Here is a 19,085-nt window from a genome sequence, read left to right on the forward strand (position 1 = left end):
TTGATGGCTTTCTGAAATGAGCTTCTGGAGGATAAATAAAGCATTAAAATAAATTGCTGTTAGATTTTTTTAAAATTCAAAGTGGCAGAACTGCACAAATCATGTAGCTTGTTTTCTGTAAATAAATGGATTTTTGTAGAGCTGGACTAGGTCTGTTTTTAAGCCATTTGGTCCAAAACTGAAATGCCTCCTGCTGGCTATTAAAATGTAATTTATAAAATGGGTTTAAAAATTCTGGATTGCAATTCTGAAACCAATAACATGACAGTGTGATTAATTAGCATAATTTCACCAGTCAAAACTTCTTTTCATAACTTAGACATAATCTTAAAAACAAATATAAATTTAGAAACTGAACACATTCATTGTGAAGAGAGAGAACTTTTTAAAGGCCTTTATAAACTATTTTATCTTGTCTCTGCTTCCACCAAGTTGAACAGGATGCCACCTCTCTGTATCCTGTCATTTCACTGCACAGGATAAAAACCACACTTTCTCCCCCCCCCCCGCCCCCCCGGTGTTACTCAGATGCCCACCTAGACAAGGCTATTTGGCTTTTTTTGAGTTCCCCTGCCCTAATAGGTTAGTTACCCTAATTTTTAATACAAAGTGAATCTGACAAAATTGGCTGATTTCTCTGCTGCAGTTGGAAACTGAGCAGATGGAAGTGAAACTAACAGTTATATTAGTTTTCAGTTTCTTGGTGAAGTTATCAATAGCAGAAAGGAATGCTCTAGAATTATTTATTCATCGAGATAAGGACCCAGAAAAGGGGGTGGAAGTAAAGTAATGGAATGCTCCAAAGATGACTGAGGGAAAAAAGAGCTGTTTCTCCTTCCACCAACAAAAGAAAAATTTCAAATGATCGGATGTCTCGTAGGTTGAGACTGGTATGAAGATGGTGCTGACTTTACGCAAAGCACCTTGGTAGAAATCCCCTTTTTCCAATAATTAATGCATCTTCCTAGGTGTTACCCCTAATTCTGCTCCCATATCTTTTATGTTTTTGGCCTCTGGCTAGTAGGTTTAGACCTTTGCCAGTATGTATTTCATACATTTCTTTTCAAGTCCTGAGAATGGAAGAGTTAAATCAGTTTCTGGTGGGATTTTCACTAATGAAACTAGCCACCCGGTTGTGCTTTGTAACTGGGAAGAGAAGGAATGCGAGCCACTCCAGAAGTAGCACTATTAGATTTCAAACTGGTATTCACTGTTTATTGGAAGCATTACCTTAAGTTTTCCTCAACATTGGGCAGGCTTCCCTTTGTTCCCTAAACATATACAACTCAGTTTAATTTTATCCTAAAAATTAACAAAGAGTGGCTTAATGTTACTGTGATTGTATCTATTACAAAATGAAATGGAATCCTTGGGAAAACAAAATTTTATCTAGCTCGGGAAGGATTCTCTTGACTAAAAATAGTTTTTGTAAGTGAATTTAATATTTGTTTAAACTAGAGAGGGAACACTGAGATATGAAATAGCTTTGCTATAAGTGAGTTTAATGAGAAATATTAACTTCCTAATCAGTAAGAATCTGCAAATACCATTTCCCTGTTTGGCTCATCTGACATGGATATTTTTTTTCCTGGACTATTGAATTAGTCTCCTTTGGACTGTTAATTTAAAAGTGAAAAATGCCATGAAATCCATAGGCATAATGGAGATACCCAGTTATTGACTTCAATTTGTATTTCAGTGAATGCTAATATATATTGTCTTTTTAGGTGCTTATCAACCTCTAATTTACCTTGGTCAATAATTAAGCATTGGTCCATAAATCTTAATGTTCACTTTGACAGAAGTACATATCTTTCTATTATTGAAAAGGTCAAACCTATAGCTCTGTCTTGTGGCTAATCAGAATTTCCGTTTTGAAATTAAAAAGAAAAAAACTAGAAGGTCATACAATTTGTACATACTCAGAACTGTTCAACTATAAAGATAGCAACTTCGGTTTGTTGTATTTTGGGCAGTTTCAGCGCATTAAATTTTGTTTTGTAAAGAAGTGATCATTTGAAATTTTGCTTTGAACTGGATATATTTAGTGTGTGCACAATTGAGAAATGCAACTTCTGAATAATAAATCTCATTTATGGAGAAAGGGGGTGGCTGCTTAATTCAAATAATTCAGTGCATGTGAGGCTAAAGTACTCCATCATTTCTTGGTTAATCATGTTCAAAGGTAAATTGTAATGCAGTCTTATTTTTCTATCATTTCTAACTGAAGAAAAATGTCATGAGTGAATGAAGGGTGCCCCCCCAAATACTCTATGCATGTTTGATCGATGCTTATGATTAGAATGGGAAACTTTGCTCTCATGATACATCAGTATTGTTTTCTTTTTCTGTGATGAATATTAATAAGAATTCATGTAGTGATCCTATATAATTTTATTATTTAACTGTCCATGTCTTTCCCTCCTGTAACCAGAGCAAAATCTGTGGAAATCAGATTCCTTAATGCCCAGTAAACAACATCTTTCCTATGAAAGATGTTACAGTTTACTTTGTTGTGAATAGAGAGTCATCTGGTAGCTGAAGATTTTATATATATATTTATTTATTTATTTCTTAAAATTAGGTACAAAATTGTTTAATATTTTGTCACAATGTCTAGAGTCTAGACATTTAAAATACTGGGCAAAATTAAGCATTTTTTATATATCATTGACCTGATTATATGAAGGATGGGGAAAGGATTAAAGTCTCATATTATTTCTTCCATTATTTCTAAATTGCAATAATTTAAAAATGATTTATTTTAATATCATGTCTGAAGTGAAAATGCTACAGGAGTGTGTTTTTTGCCCCAGGTCATTGCTTCAATGCGAGCTGGTGTTTGCAGCCAGTTGTATATTCAGAAAGGAAAAATTGTCTGTATAACTGGTTTCTTAAGAGCACAAGTGAGAGAGTGTTTTTATAGGTAAAACTGATAGAAGTTATGAATGTAGTTTTCCTGTTCATTCATAAAACAGACTTGCAAAGTTTGCAAAGATAGGATACAATGCATAGATTGATAAAACAGCCTAATGTTAGAGTTGTTTGTCTTCAAAGGATTAAAAACCATTTTATGTATACTTGTTTTGACTGCAGTCTTCTCCACCACTCTTTTATATCTTTGTGTAAGCTGTTTGGGACAAAGGCTATGTATTGAAACAGTGCCTAACACAAGGTGGCCCTGATTTTGTTTTGGGCAACTGGGCACTATTTTAAATAATAAATCACTTGGAAAATAGAGATCTAGCTCATCTTGGTTTTGATACTGAATTAATAATATATTAGTTGCAAATTACATAAGAAACGAGTTATAGAAACACTTGAACTGCTCATGATGGTGCTTGCTGTTTTAAACTGAAATTTGGTTCAAAAACTTGGCTTTAGTCCAAATAAGTTTGACTTTCCACCTGTTAACAAATATAAAATTAGTATGACTGCATATTAATATTTCCATAACTGTTTTTATGATCAGAATTCTAATTCACTGTTTCCTTTTACAGAGGAAATAAAAGCTGAAACAGAAAAACAAAGGTATGTAATAGTTCTCTTCCTCTTATTGAGCAAAAATAATTTCTTGTGAAAATAGGAAGAGTATTCATATAGACACTTGTATAGTATTTATTATGAATTTAAGCATATAACATCCTGAAAGGTGCAGAACATCTCTTGTGCGATGCATAATACTCAGGAGCTTGCCTGCAACTGCCATTCTGTCTGTGACAGCTGTTGCATAACTTAGAGTGAGAGCAGAAAGATTTGAAGGGTTGTGGGGGGAGGATGGAATAGATTGGGGTAGGGACCATGTGGGAGATAGACTTGGATTGGCTGTTGTGGGCAGTTAACTGGGATGGGACCCTGGGGTGAGATATTGAGGTTAGATGGGTAACCAAGGAAGGGAGAGACTGGGATTGGCTGGGCAAGGAGCTCCAGGGAGACTGAGATGGGGAGCCCAAAGATGAAGATTAGTGCTGGCTGAGCAAGGAGACTGGGATGTAGAGACTGGGTAGGCTAAAGAAAGAGACTGGCACTGGGTTGAGGAGTCAGGGGTAGGGAGACAGATCTAGGACAGGCTGAATGGGACACATGCAGAATGTATAGAAGCAGAAAGATCTGTGACCATTAGAGAACACTCCCTCCAGAAGTTGGAATAGAATTCAAGCTTCTAGAGTATGTGTTGCTCTGCTGTCAGCAAATCTGTGAACACCCTGGCAAACTGGGCATGTTATGATAGTCTTTAATTACATGATACATAGGACTCCTGCCTCATTTAGTGCACAGGATGAGCTGTGTTCTAGGGATGAATCATAGCTGAGTAGTGAAGGAGGCTATTGTCTGTAGGCTTCCCACCTCATTTGCTGCAGAAACTGGATGGTATTTTGTGAATGAAGCAGGGGAAGAGTGATGATGCTCTCATGGTTAAAGCAGGGGATAAAGCAGCTACCCAGGGGATTTGGATCCTATCCCGGCCTCTGCCACAGAGTTCCCATGCGATGTTAGGCAAGTCACTTAAACCAAACTTTTCATAGGCCAGTCATTGTGCATTCCTCATTTTCTGAATGTCCATCTTGAGACCCCAGGGTCTGATTTGTAGCAATGTTGAATAGTCATAGCTGCAACTGAAGGCAAGGGGAACTGTGCTTTGGAAGATATGAATTATCGCATATTACTTTGTACTCTGAAAAATTAGACCCTATGCTCCTCAAACAGGGCATCTAAAATGTGTAGAAACAACGAGGAGCCCTTGTGGCACCTTAGAGACTAACCAATTTATTTGGGCATAAGCTTAGCCCACAAAAGCTTATGCCCAAATAAATTGGTTAGTCTCTAAGGTGCCACAAGGACTCCTTGTTGTTTTTGCTGATACAGACTAACACGGCTACCACTCTGTAAAATGTGTAGACACTTCTTACCTTAATCTCTTTGAGTCCCCTCTCGCACCTCACAGAAATGCTATAAAATAAATTAATGTTTTTGAAGTACTCAGAGAGCACCATAGAAAAGTCCATGAGGAAATTAATAATTCTCTTCTCATAGCATATTTGAATAGTGTGCAGTAAATAAGATATGCAACCACACACTGAACAATGAGGATAGAACAAAATATTAAATAGCTTTTTATATAGTGAGCATCATCCATCTTGTGCACTGAATGTGGCAGAAATCCTGTGGAAAAATAGTATGTGATCATGTAATTAAAGACTGTATCACAATGCATATGCACAAAGGGGCCTCATCCAGGTTGCATGTGCAACCTCAATTCTGACATTTTATAGTTTTTGAGTGTTAGGCTTTGCAGCCTTAATGTTTTTAATACAGTTGTTTTGTGAGTATATAGTTTTGTTTGTGCGTGTAGTGTACATATAATCCTTACCTATGATGAAATATTTTGTAAATAGATTTTTATTTTGTTTATATATTTTTTAGGCATGTCTAAAGATTCTAATAGTGGCTCTTCAGTTTCCTTTATTGCCTTGGAGGCATATAGACTTGTTAGCTATGGATGTAGGATGTACCCCTCCTACCAAAGAGTTATCAGTTGTCTTTGGCTGCAGAGGTAGAAGATCTCCTTTGCAGAGCATTAGGACAGAGGAACTTCCTATTTTTCTCCAAAATTCATTTTAAACTCCTTTTCTTATCTCACATTGGATATCTAGGTAGTTAATAATTAACTCCACAGTCTGATTAATCTTTTGAAAAAATTTCTTAGAGATGTTGTATGGCTCTGATCTGCTGTTGGGGCAGAACCCCAATCCATTCAGGGAAATCAGGGGCAAGAAATGCCTGTCATGCTTCTTATTTAAGATTGGTACTAGTCAGGGTGGATCGATTTAAAGCCACAATGTAAACTATGATTTAAATCACCAAGTGGAAAGCCTCAATTGAAGGTATCGATTTTAATCAACTTTTCCATTTGTATTTCAGTTTTCTAAAGAAAGGTGAATTCTCATTGATTGATGTAACCATTAAAACCATGTTGATTTACAGCTAAATAAAGACTTTATGGTAGATTTGGTATAGCTTTTTGCTTTCTAGGAGGGTATATTATAGCTATACATTTATTTAATCAATTAAAGAATCTGAAAATATTAATCTATTGTACATTTTAGTATATTAGAAAATTATGGTGAATTATATTGCTTGTTTACTAGATAATTAACTTTTTGCTCATGATTTGTGTCAAGCTGCTTTATGAGGAAATTAACTGGACTTTAATTAAACACCCAACTGTAAATAAAATTTGTAATGTTTGGATATATGAACTTCTCTTATCAAAGCATGTTCACTTTCATATGATTTATTAAAGGAACAGAAGGATTAATTGTAGAATTGTAGTCTGTGAATTAAACTTAATATTTCAGGTAAGTCTGGGAAAATTTTCAAATATGCCTAAGTGAAAGGGACTGGAGCTTAAGTTCCTAGTCATCTAAGTCTCTTGAAAATGAGACACAGTCTTCTAAGTTACTTAGGCTGTCCTTCAAACTTTTAAAAATAGTAGATATCCTCTTCCTCCTTGTTTTTATTCATAGACTGGAAGAGAGAGAGATGTTTTCCTACTTTTCACCTCCCAGTTGATTTCTCAACCTTGAATGAATCAGTCCAAATGAAGAAAATATTCTAAGAGGCTACTGCTGTAAAAAGCTGGTTTAATACTTCAACAAACTCTGGTTCCAGGTGCTTAGCTAGTGACTTCAGTGGTGTGACTCTCTTTAAAACATCATGGTCAAATGTACCGCTTGAATGGTTCACCTCCAGCCCTGAAATTTAGTATGGTTGGCAGGACTGATAGGTGATTATTAGATGCCCAAGTCATAGCAGAAGCATCTTTTTCATCCATTAAGCATGAACCCTCACACTTTGGGTTGATAATATTGGCAAGAAAATGCGGTGGAGTAAGCGCTTGATCCACCCACTTCTTTACTGCCTGCAATTTAACTTTGTAGTTGGGTATTTATTTCTTCAGTGTCTCTGGAAGTTCTTTATAAATTTCAGCAGCATCAGCAGTATTGCAGCAATTTTTCTGCAGTTTATTCAAGGTTATGGAAATAGGTTTCCTATATTCAGCATATTTTCTGTTTTTCTCTTTAGTCCGATGTTGACTACTTTATATAATTTGCTAGCATAGTAAGACATGCTCACGGATTTAGCATATTTATTTTTTATTTAAATATTTAAAGAGTTTGTAGTAAGTTTAATTGAAAATGTTCTAAGGCATACAATCAGATTTAATTTTAAACAGGTTTATTTAAAAAAAAATTAAATAGCAAAATAAAAGACAATGTTTTCAAAAACATTCATTGCTTTTATCCACCCTGCTAATGGAGGAAGAATACCAAATACTACCCAGTATCAGTGGTGCAAGCCAGGACAAGATGCATTGTGTGTAACAAAAGTTTCCTAGGCACCTTTTTAAACTGGCTGCCAGGTCTGTTTCAGCTCTTTTTGTGTGTAACCACAACCCTCAGGGTGGACTCCCAAGCAGGAGCAAGGCTTTCTTGTTGCTTCAGACAACTTCATCTGCTCATGAAGCTAACTGTGAACTCAGCAGAGGTCTCCTCCTTCGTTTGTGAAACCCTTCTGACTGCTGGGTCTGACTCGTATGTTCATCTGAGTAAACAACATCACCTTGCAGGGAATCTGCCTGCTCTTTCCAAGCATCAGCAGTAGTTGAGCCTACCTGAAGATTCTGACTTCAGAGACAAGTGGAGCATTATGGTTATGCAGCTTGTTTTCAAGGGGCTTCCTAAGCATCAAGCAACAGCAGTGACCTCTTTCATCAGGCTATGCTGGGGCAGAGCCTTAATGTTTCTTTGAGACACCATCCATGTGGCTTACATATTGAACTCCCACTGAACAGGATTTCCCTGTACTGTTTCTCCCTCTCTCTTCCCTCCCCCCCCCCCCCCCAGGCTACCCAATCTAATTTTTCAGAACCTGATCTTAAAGTGGCATGATAGTGAATCCTTGAGATCTCCTGGGCTAGATCCACAGAGTGTGCTAACACCCTACAGCAGGAATAGTGTGTACCTCCCTCAGAGCCCTACCAGAGGTGGATAAAGGAGATCTGACCTCTTCCTCTTAAGAGGAAATGGCCTGCATGGGAATTTCAACTGAGCTCAGAATGTGGAGGAATCTCTGAGGAGGTAGCCTCTAAGAAAACAATATCAGGAAAAACTGCATGTCATGCAGATTTTATAAAAATCCAAAAGTTGAATTGAAAAAGATTGAATCTTGCTTCCCCCTCCCCTCCTTTTTTTTGTTTTGAATGGTGGAGACTAAGAACTAAGGGAAACTTGGGGTGGTATGAACCATGCTTTGTTCAAGAAGGATATCCACTAATCCAGCTCACTTCTGAAACTGGTGAAGATTCAAATACGGTATTTTGTATTAAGGGCTGTGGAGGCTTCCCCAGGGAATTTTTTTCTTTTAAGTTTAGATGCATTTGTGTTTCCTTTAACTGCGTCAGTGCAGTGAGATATGACTCAGAGGTGCAGCTACAGAATATAGATAAATACAGATTGCAAGAATGTTTTCTACAAAATGTTTAATCTCCTCCAACAAGTGACTGGGTTACATCACAAAGCAGGCATCACTGCACATCTTAGAAAGCAGTTCTATTTGTCAAACAATATGGGGGAAAAAGAGTTTATCTCTAATTCAATGTATTGTACCATGTCTTTAATTATATGGAGTTTTACAGGCAACTCAAATTCCATGAAGCAGACCCTGATCTTGATTATATCTGTATAAATCCACAGTAAATGATTTTTCAGAAGTGCAGAGCATATATATGTCTCCATGAATGCAGTTGGAGTTGTGGGTGCTCAGCACGTCTAAAATAAATAAATCAAGCCCTAACTTTTGAAATCAATGGAGTTACTCTAGGATTGTACAGCTGTGGTTTAGAGAACATTGTGACCTGAAAGTATCTGTGGATACTTTCACAGTACTTTCACGGTGCACAGTAGACTATCTTTATTATCTTATCTACACATTATGTATAGCATATAGATAAGTCAAAATTCTTAACTGATGTTTTTTAATCCTTGTATCACACAAAACTTCGGAAGAGAAGTTTTGCCAATGACTTCAATAGGAGCAAGACAGGTGTCTTTATATTTTGTAATGAATTTGAAAGAAAGCTATTACAATTTTTCAGGTATAGAATTAGGTCTCCCATTAAAAGTAAGTACCGCAGATTAGCATATTGTATTGATCTTTCCTTACACCAATTAGTCCACGGACTTCAGAGGTAACCTGTATAACTGGAGCCCCTGGTGGGTTTTAAAATAAGATATCAAAGTATTGGCTCTGTTCTCTATCCTGGAAACATGAGGTAAAAAGAAAATATATTCTCACCTGAATATTAACGAATTCCTTAAAGCAGCTGCTTGAACAACTCCACAACAAATGTGTACTGCCCTGCTCTGGTACCTTAATTTAGTTTTGGAAGTGCTTCCTAAATATTAATTTGAACCATTTCAAGAAATGTATCTGTTTCCTTGTAGTTCTGCACTTTTCTCCAGGCAAAGATAGCTTTGAGGACAAATTCACCTTTCATCCGCAAAAATGAATAGTCTTTCACAGAACTTGAGATATTGTGATCACTTCCTTTTTGCCCCTCACCAGGTGACCTTAAGGAGAAGATGTAACCCAGATACATTCACACACCAAAAGGTTTAGAAAATCCTCCTTACTCTGTATGAAGAGAGATGGAGCAGAACTGGCTGGTCTTAATGTTACACTTTCACTAAATACTAGATAGATATAAAAATTAGTGGACATCTCTTTCAAAAGAAGGTGCTACATGAAATAATAGTTCAAAAATTGCAGTTTTTATAAGAAATTGTATATAATTATTGTAATCGGTTCAGAGGACCTTCAAGTGGATACTACTGTAAGAATCCCACTCGTATAGTCTGTTTCAGAGTAGTAGCCATGTTAGTCTGAATCCGCAAAAAAAAAAAAAAGGAGTACTTGTGGCACCTTAGAGACTATTTGCTTCGGTTGGGGGGCTCTCTGTAAGCAACGACTGGCCTGTCTCCCAAGATCTGTGAGAGTGATGGGTCATCCTTCAGGATAGGTTGTAGATCCTTGATGATGCGTTGGAGAGGTTTTAGTTGGGGGCTGAAGGTGATCGCTAATTGTGTTCTGTTATTTTCTTTGTTGGGCCTGTCCTGTAGTAGGTAACTTTTCTGGCTCTGTCAATTTGTTTCTTCACTTCAGCAGGTGGGTATTATAGTTGTAAGAACGCTTGATAGAGATCTTGTACAATACCCACCAGCAACCACACAACAAAACCACTAATCCAGGAACCTATCCTTGCAACAAAGCCCTTTGCCAACTCTGTCCACATATCTATTCAGGGGACACCATTGTAGGGCCTAATCACATCGGCCACGCTATCAGAGGCTCATTCACCTGCACATCTACCAATGTGATATGTGCCAGCAATGCCCCTCTGTCATGTACATTGGCCAAACTGGACAGTCTCTACGTAAAAGAATAAATGGACACAAATCAGACGTCAAGAATTATAACGTTCAAAAACCAGTCGGAGAACACTTCAATCTTTTTGGTCATTCGATTACAGACCTAAAAGTGGCTATCCTTCAACAAAAAAGCTTCAAAAACAGACTCCAACGAGAGACTGCTGAATTGGAATTAATTTGCAAACTGGATACAATTAACTTAGGCTTGAATAAAGACTGGGAGTGGATGTGTCATTACACAAAGTAAAACTATTTCCCCATGTTTATTCCACCCCCGTACCCCCCACTGTTCCTCAGATGTTCTTGTCAACTGCTGGAAATGGCCCATCTTGATTATCACTACAAAAGGTTTTTTCGCCCCCACTCTCCTGCTGGTAATAGCTCACCTTAAGTGATCATTCTCCTTACAGTGTGTATGGTAACACCCATTGTTTCATGTTCTCTGTGTCTGTAAATCTCCTCACTGTATTTTCTACTGAATGCATGCGAAGAAGTGAGCTGTAGTTCACGAAAGCTTATGCTCAAATAAATTTGTTAGTCTATAAGGTGCCACAAGTACTCCTACTCTTATAGTCTGTGGACCTGCCTGAGGAAGAGAATAGAATCATTTTTGTTCTCATCTGCATATTTTGTTAGGTCAGGGAAGTCCACAGATTTGGTTCACCTTTCAAATGCTTACATTGCCAAAAGGATATGAGGGATCTTATAGCATGATGATCTAGTCATTAGTCTCCATGCTTTACAATAAGCCGTGTTGTCCGAGTTACGATTTACTTTACAGTAGCAAAGTTGTGATCTAGATAATTCTATTTCACAGCTCTGAAAGTTCTGTTGTGCAGACTTTTTCAGTGGGAAGGGCTGTGCCTGTGTAACACCGACAGACCCCAGTGGTCTTTGGGCAGGATCGAACCTGGGACTTCTGGAGCTAAATGCGTGAGCCTCTACAGCATGAGCTAAAATCCATATGGCCCTTAGCTAAGGGTGTAGAGCAGACTCATTAATCTCTAAGTGGTCTCATTGCCACTAGAGGGGAGTGAACACCACACCCAGGAGGTGTGTGTGTTACACCTGTGTTCAAAGAAAACAAGTTTGCCTGCCTCCTAATCAGCAAGAGCAACTGAAGATCCACTGTTAGAATCAATGGGACCTGTCTGACCTAAGTAAAGGAATCTTTCAGGTAGAACCAAAGTTTATATTCATACTGAGAATCTGTTTTTACAGATTTTTGTCTTTACTTATTGCAAGTTACCATCCTCTTGCATTTTGTTCTGATAGTTTGAGTTAATAAAAATCAGTTTTCAATACATCATTTCCCTTCTTTAGGTTAAGAACAAGTGGAAAAAAATGAGGGGAAAAATCTAGTATTGTGGTGAAGGATTTCTTAAGTGTAGATACCTGTAATATTGTAATGATCAGACTATTCTGTTTAGTCCCCCTCATGGAGAAGCAAAGCCTGGTTCAAGCACACTTCCACCAGTGAAATCAAAGACAAGCTTTATTGAAGCCGACAAGTACTTCTTACCATTCGAATTGGCATGCCAGTCTAAGTGCCCCAGGATTGTTAGTACATCTCTAGATTGTTTACAGGTCTGTATACAATTGAGCTTTATTCACTGTCTGAAAGAAAATCTTATTTGCTTTGGAGGGAAGGGGATGGGTAAATGTAACTAAGGAAAAATGTCTGTTTTTTTTTTTTTTTTTTTCTCAGCTACTGTATGGGACATACTAAGCAAAATGTATGATTTTTTTCAGACAAATGTAGACTAGTTTTGAAGAACAAAGGAAGAAAATATATCTAGCAATATATATACTTTATTAACTACAACTAGTTAATTGTATAGTATGTTAATTGTAACTTGTCCCAAACCTCAATCTTTTGTATTAATGTGCATGTATAGAAAACAACTTTCTAAACATCTGCTACCAGAACAGGTATATTACTGTGAAACTTATTTTATATTCTTCATAACTGCAGTAAAATAGTCAAAGTTTGAGGTTCATAAACACTCTAGTTTGAGCCCATGATATGGGTTTCCCATGCAAAAAAGATTAATCTTTCCATCTTGGTCCTGTAATGTTGTTCTGAAAAAAAGCTTAAGACGTCTACCAAAAATTCTGTCCGTCTTCCCCTATGTGGCCTGAGAACAATGAACCCAGTGCATATATTTGTATTCATAGGCACATGCATACCTGGCATACAGTCTCACTATGCTGCCTGTCTACTCTCTCTATTGTGAGTAGGGAGGTTATTGAGACTTACAAGTATTCTCATGGCTGGAATGCTCAGAACAGAATTCTGTTATTTTAGAATACTCTTCCTTTTCACAAGATTTGAAGCAGGCATGCAAAGACCAGTGAATACTTGCGAACCAAAACACAACTAGTGGTTCCAATTTTATGTTTGCCAGCCTTGAAAGGCATCCTGTAAACTTGCTTTCTGTTAAGTGTATTACAACATTGTATAGTACAGATGTAATAGATAAAAAATGTAATGTGAATATCTGTAGAATTTTTGAGTCAGTCTCAGAATCCAGTTAAAATTGTTGACAGTTTTTATTTTGAGTAAATGTTTATAGACTCTAAATTGTAATGTTTTAGGTAAGCTAAATTGATAACCTTCATACTGAGTGGTGTAGCAGTGGCTGGATAAGAACATGAACGCTTTTGAAGGATTTTCTGCAAATGCTTGAAATTTACTGTGATTTGGGATACACTGCACTGTTGTAATTATCCTGATTTCATTTGTGTTATAAATGTGAATCTACATATTGAATTGCAAGGTTGGTTTTAAAATTCATTTATTTAGCATTTCCCTTTCTTTTTTCCTCCAGAAACTAATAGCATATGGGCACTTGACTGGAAATGCTCCAGACAGTACAGCTCCAGGCAAAAAATTAATCGATAGAATTATTGAGACAATATGTGGCTGTTTTCAAGGTCCTCAAACAGACGAAGGGGTTCAGCTACAAATAATAAAGGTAATTGCTGACCAAATGCGGTTTCAAATGGTTATAGTAATGACAGCAAGAAAATATGCATGTCGTTGAGAATTCAAAGCATAGCGTTTATTTGGAAACACAATTTCAGTTTTTATTTTAGTGCTTTCTTCATCTCCCACACCAGTCCTGTTTCATAAGGTGTTCTTTTCCATTCTTAGCATACTGATAGTACATGTCTGTTATCCTTTTTCTCTCTCACTGCCTATGGAGTCATGATTGACATGAAGCCTTGTCTACAGGCGACTGGATGGAATTTAATTCACAGCCCATCAACAGAGCTCTAGTTGGATGAAGGAATTGCTGTAGGTGGGACTTTAAGCAGCTGATGAGGTTGATCGGGGGCCACATGACAGAGGGGACATCAACTTCCTAAAAGTTGAAAACTAGCCATTTTAGAGAAGAAGAGACCAGAAGCCAAAAAGAAGGGTATGCAGGAGGAGAAGATTGGAGGGTCTTGGACACCCCAGAGAACTCTGACCTAAGCCCAAAGAACCGCTCCAGAGGGGTGAGGAAATTGAGACAGGGAAGGGCATATAGGTGTTTCATTGTTTTGTTCGGAACTGTATTTTTCATGTGCTGTCAAAAGCAGAGGTTCCCAAACTTTGGGATGTGTTCCCCAACAGGATTATCAGAGGGTCCAAAGACAGAGACACATTGAAGGGCTGGGGTCAGAAGGGGTCTGTGTGGGTTGTCCAGAGGTGAAAGTAAGCCGGTACAGCATACCGGCTTTCTCCGACTGCAATTTAAAGCCCTGGGGTAACAGCGGCGGGGCTGTGGCAGGGATTTAAAGGGCCCCGGAGCTCCAGCCACTGCTACCGCCCCGGCCCTTTAAATCCCCGCCACCGCTACCCTAGGGCTCGCGCAGCAGGGCTCAGATGAGGATTTAAAGGGCCCCGGAGCTCCAGCTGCTGCTACCCCCCCTCGGGGCTCTTTAAATCCCCGCTTACCCCCTGCTGCCTGAGCCCTGGGGCAGGAGTGGGGGTGCTCTGGCGGGGATTTAAAGGGCCCTGGAGCTCCAGCTGCCGCTACCGCCACCGCCCCGAGCCTTTAAATCCCCACCAGAGCCCTGCTGCTGAAGCCCTGGGGTAGTGGCGGCGGGGCTCCGGAGTGGGTTTAAAGGGCCAGGGAGGTAGTGGCGGCTGGAGCCCCTGGGCCCTTTAAATACCCGACAGAGCCTGGCCGCTGCTGCACCAGGGTTTTAAATTGCTACCCCAGGGCTTTAAAAGCCACCAACTGGCAGTTATCTTCCTCTAGCGGGAGGCTTGTGGGAATTCTGTGAGCAAGGAGTGTAAGGCTGTACCTCCGAATGCTCATCCCCCTGCTGGACAGAGCTCTCTCCTCAATATAGCCTTGGGGCTCAGAGCCCTGTCTGCTTCTGCTGCCGAACAGAGCCTGTGCAGGGGAAGCAGTTGGGGTTGTGCTGAAGGGACATGTCTGTGCAATTAATTAATTTTTCAGTAATTGGAACCTGTTGACCTTCCTTTTATGGTAGTGTGAAGGTCCTCTGCTCTGAATCTCTTTGCCTTCTGGCTCCCTCAGCATGTGTGCATCGGTTGCCTTGTCTTCAGCCTCGCTGTACTAGGGCTAAGGTTGCATTCATGGCTTGCCCTCTGTAATGTTTTCATCTTTGAAATCTGAAGTTCTATTCACACATGTAATTTTCCATATATAATATCTATAATCCATAACAACAAAAAAGTTGAACTGTATCAATTTCTGTGGAAGAAAATTGGAGGGGTAAGAAAGATGGCCCCATAAGCAGATGTCCTTGCTTTTTCTCTTTTTTCTTTTTTGGGTGGGTCTGATATTTGTGTGCTGAGTGCATTTGGCTCTTCCATAGCCACAAATTCCCATAGCCTTATCTGTTAGCGCATGGCTAGGAGAATTTACTTTTACTTTTCAAGAGCCCTTTCTGTTATCAGTGATTAAACTGAAAGGTTAAAATGAAACAACTTCCTAGTTTGAATGAATTAAGCATCTAAGCAATCTATTGGGTGATAAGACTGCTGCAAAGGAAATCTGCTACGTATGCAATGACTTCTGTGCAAGCCTGTGGTCTTCATGGTTGGTGTCTGTAGGAGGAGGAAGGCAGAAGCAAATATTTACTGTCAGTGTATGTTAAATTTTGAGACTATTCAAAGTAAAATACTCTTCATGATTTCATTCATAATAGAGTGAAAATAAAACAGAGTGGTTCATATTTGTTTTCAATTGAAAAGCAATTTTGAGAGCTAGAAAAAAGATGGAATGATTGGGGAAAACTGAAGGGACAGCAATAAAACTTTAGCACAACGCTTTCCACTGTCATTCTGTGACATTGTATTCAGTGCTAGGAGAGGGTGGAGTGCCACCTACTCAGTTGCTCATTTGCCACATCACTTAAGGACTTATCTGTATGAACATAGTTTGTGGCAAGTGGAGTGTAAATGTACCTCTCGCTAGTCTACTGCATACTACATGTCTGTGTGGACCCTGCTGCTGTACACTAAACGTTCCATAATGCACTTTGATCTACCCCATTTCAAAGAGGGATAGATCAAAGTGCTACATGGAAGTTTTAGTGCGTGGCAGCAGAATGCACAGATACATTTAATGTACAGCAGACTAGTGCAGGGTACTTTTCCACTCTAGCTTGCTGCAAGCTAAGTGTTTGTTTGGGTAGATAAGCCATTAATGGCCTGATTTTCAAAAATATTGAGCACCCAGCAGCTCCCGTTGACTTGAAAAGAAACTGCTGAGTACTCAGTACTTTTGAATATTACAGTACTTAATTGGATGTCTAAACATTGCCTCTGGAACTTAGCATTAGATGCTTTTCTGAAAACCTTGAATATGGTTTTCTTTGGAGGTTTTCCTTCCAAGTTAGTGACTGGCTGACACTGCTTAGTTTGTGATATCTGATGTCACAGTTTAGGGGGAGATGACTTTTCATAGTGGGTATAGTTTTGAGAGTTGGGGATGTGGAAGGCCCCCAGTTAAAACTAAGTTGATGTATTTTGTGTATGTTATATTGGGGGGCTTTAATACAATACATGTAATTTAATTTCACAACTGAAAATTAGATATCGGAATCAAACTAGGATTTTATACGGTTGTTAAATCCATTTTACAAGAGAAACTGGTACATACCAAGAGGCATGACAGCCAGTTATCTGAAAAGAACAATCCTTCACATCTATGAGGGGAGACTGAGGCTAGGAAATCTGATGAACTGGTTAGGTTCACTTGTGAAGACAATAGGACATCTTGCTGATTATTGAAAAGTTACTCAGATTAGAAAAAAAATAACATTCAGAATTGAATCAAGAAAGAAGTCTGCTCTGTAGATGACTAATTATGTTTCGTCCCGAATTCTGGTGACAGAACCCAGGATATGGTGTCCATGATTAAATCCTTTTTTCCTGAATAGAAAGAACACTGAGGATAAAAGCTTTGTTTCATTATTGCAGTGTGCTTTTACATTTAAATAAGTGTAGCTCTTAACTGAGTATCTAGCTTCAGTTAGCCTCCTTTTTATCATTTCTAGATTTTTCTGTTTTCTCATTTGCCCTAAGGATAACATGGCTTGGAAGACATGATTGTAAGCATAAAATGCAATAATAAAGTAAAATATTCCATCAATCTGATGATCAACTAAATGTTATCAATATACTTGTTTATGTATGGGTTAAATTTTTGTTCTTGTGACCTTACGTTTCTTCCAGAAATTGGTCTGTGGCTAGCTAATTGTCTTCTCGAAAGATAAATGTTCCAATTAGCTAACAGAATCTTGAGTAAATATTCTTTCTATGCTTTCTACGTTGTGCTGTAAACAGATAACCTCTTAGTTGTTCTCACAGTAAACCAGATTGTGCTCCCAAGACCAGTGTGCCAGAAATACGGATTGGGACTACTTATGTTGTATGTCTTGCCTTCCTGTGGCAGAAAATACCCAAGACAATTAAACAATGGAAATATAACACTTCTCATAGAGGAAAAGACCTCTTCTATTGGTCAAATGAAGACTACAAAATCTGGCATTAACCCACCAATGTTGGGGTGTTTTGTGCAGTCAGGCTTCACTGAGAAGAAAGTATGACTTGTCCTGTAAAGGTTCAGTCCAAGATTTTGAATCATCCTCAACTGTGGTTTCTTCTTCTTTTTTTTTTTTTTTTTTTTTTTTTAAGACCATTATGCCAAATCTGCTAAGCACAAACAGATCTTTTTATGCTTTTAAACTAAAGGTTGGAAATTGTCATTGTAAAACAGTACATACTTATGTAACACTTCTTGCATTTTTGTAACTTGTTTCTCCTGTCCCTGTTTGTTTCATTGTAACCTAAGCATTATGTCCTTTTGTGGATCATTCAGTTTAAAAAGAGAATGCAAGTTCTACAACGTGGAACAGAACATTTAGTTATAGAATGTTAATTTTTAATTTGGATTAAAACTGGTTCAGTGGTAAACATGCAATTTTCTTGCTAAATTTTAAATTGCTCCAAGTAAAGGAAAACTGTATGGAGTTCATAACTGAATATGAGAATCTGAAACGTAAGAATTGATACCTGAAGATTCCCCTACTTGTCTCCAACATATCTCAGAAAATCTGAAGAAGTTTCTGTAAGAGATGCTCTCCTGCTGATCCCAGCGGAGTTGAGTTGCTGTCAATCAATCAGACTGTTTTACTGCCTCTCCTCTGGCCTGTTACTCACATGATTTTCACATCTGAAGCTAAGGAGCAGAGTGGTCTATCCACCTAATGATTTGAAGCAAGGCAAAGAAGCTGTGTGTATCCTGAGGCGATGGCCCCGTTGAAGAAAATTTTGAAATTCCGGATGTGATCCTGGTTAAAACCTATATAGCTTACTGGGAGCTGTTTGATCATCCCTCTCACAGGCTGTTGTGTGTTCTGCATCTGAAACCAGAAGGTTATAAAGAAAAATTGCCGTATAGGTCTAACTTAAAAATCAGGCTTAAATAAGAAATTCAGTAGTTCACTTATCTGACTACAAACTAGAAATGGAAATTGACACACACAGGGACAGTTGTATGACCAGTGTTGTAGAGAATAGATCGAGACAGACACTGAACTTGAGTGCCCAAAATATAAGGGAGTGCAGGATAGAATTCCTCATTTGATCAAGAATAGTACAAGTCCTTCTCATCAAAAAGTAATGATGAAAAATGGCACCTCCAGGAATGGAGACAAAATCAAAACCAGATACATTGTGAAGCCTTACCTTGTACAGATTGTACCTCTCTTTGACAGATGTCCGAAGAGGGTTTTTTCCCACTTCGGTGGCACTTCTATATCTTTTCAGTCTAGAAAATTTTTCAATTTTTGAACCATTCATCTTAGCCTAAGTTGTTGATCTCTAATAACTGAGTTCATAACTGCTTCTCAGGCTTCACCTTTTAAAGACTAGATAAATACCTTCAGGGAGAGGACTGAAATTACCTTAAAACCAATTTGACCTCTAAGTGGGGGAGAAAACCTTCCTTAGCTAGGGGACAGGCCTTTATGGAACCATTTGAGCAGATCCTCAAATCAGGCACCCCTTCCCCAGGTTTTGTTTTTAGATGACTACTTGAATTCAGTCTCCTTCTAGTATCCTGA

The 19,085-nt window shown here is 38.4% G+C and overlaps 1 protein-coding gene across 2 annotated transcripts in view; it reads left to right on the forward strand.

The window, feature by feature from the left end:
* The window catches only part of ARFGEF1 (ADP ribosylation factor guanine nucleotide exchange factor 1), a 186,154-nt gene that overhangs the window by 71,013 nt on the left and 96,056 nt on the right, over positions 1–19,085 (forward strand). For both annotated transcript variants that reach the window (XM_038389506.2, XM_043507750.1), the window contains exons 2-4: positions 3,501–3,531; positions 11,921–12,077; positions 13,322–13,468. In XM_038389506.2, the coding sequence (XP_038245434.1) occupies positions 3,501–3,531; positions 11,921–12,077; positions 13,322–13,468 (335 nt within the window). The remainder of the gene's footprint in view (positions 1–3,500; positions 3,532–11,920; positions 12,078–13,321; positions 13,469–19,085) is intronic.

Source organism: Dermochelys coriacea, chromosome 2 (assembly GCF_009764565.3).
Source record: "Dermochelys coriacea isolate rDerCor1 chromosome 2, rDerCor1.pri.v4, whole genome shotgun sequence".
NCBI lineage: Eukaryota > Metazoa > Chordata > Testudines > Dermochelyidae > Dermochelys > Dermochelys coriacea.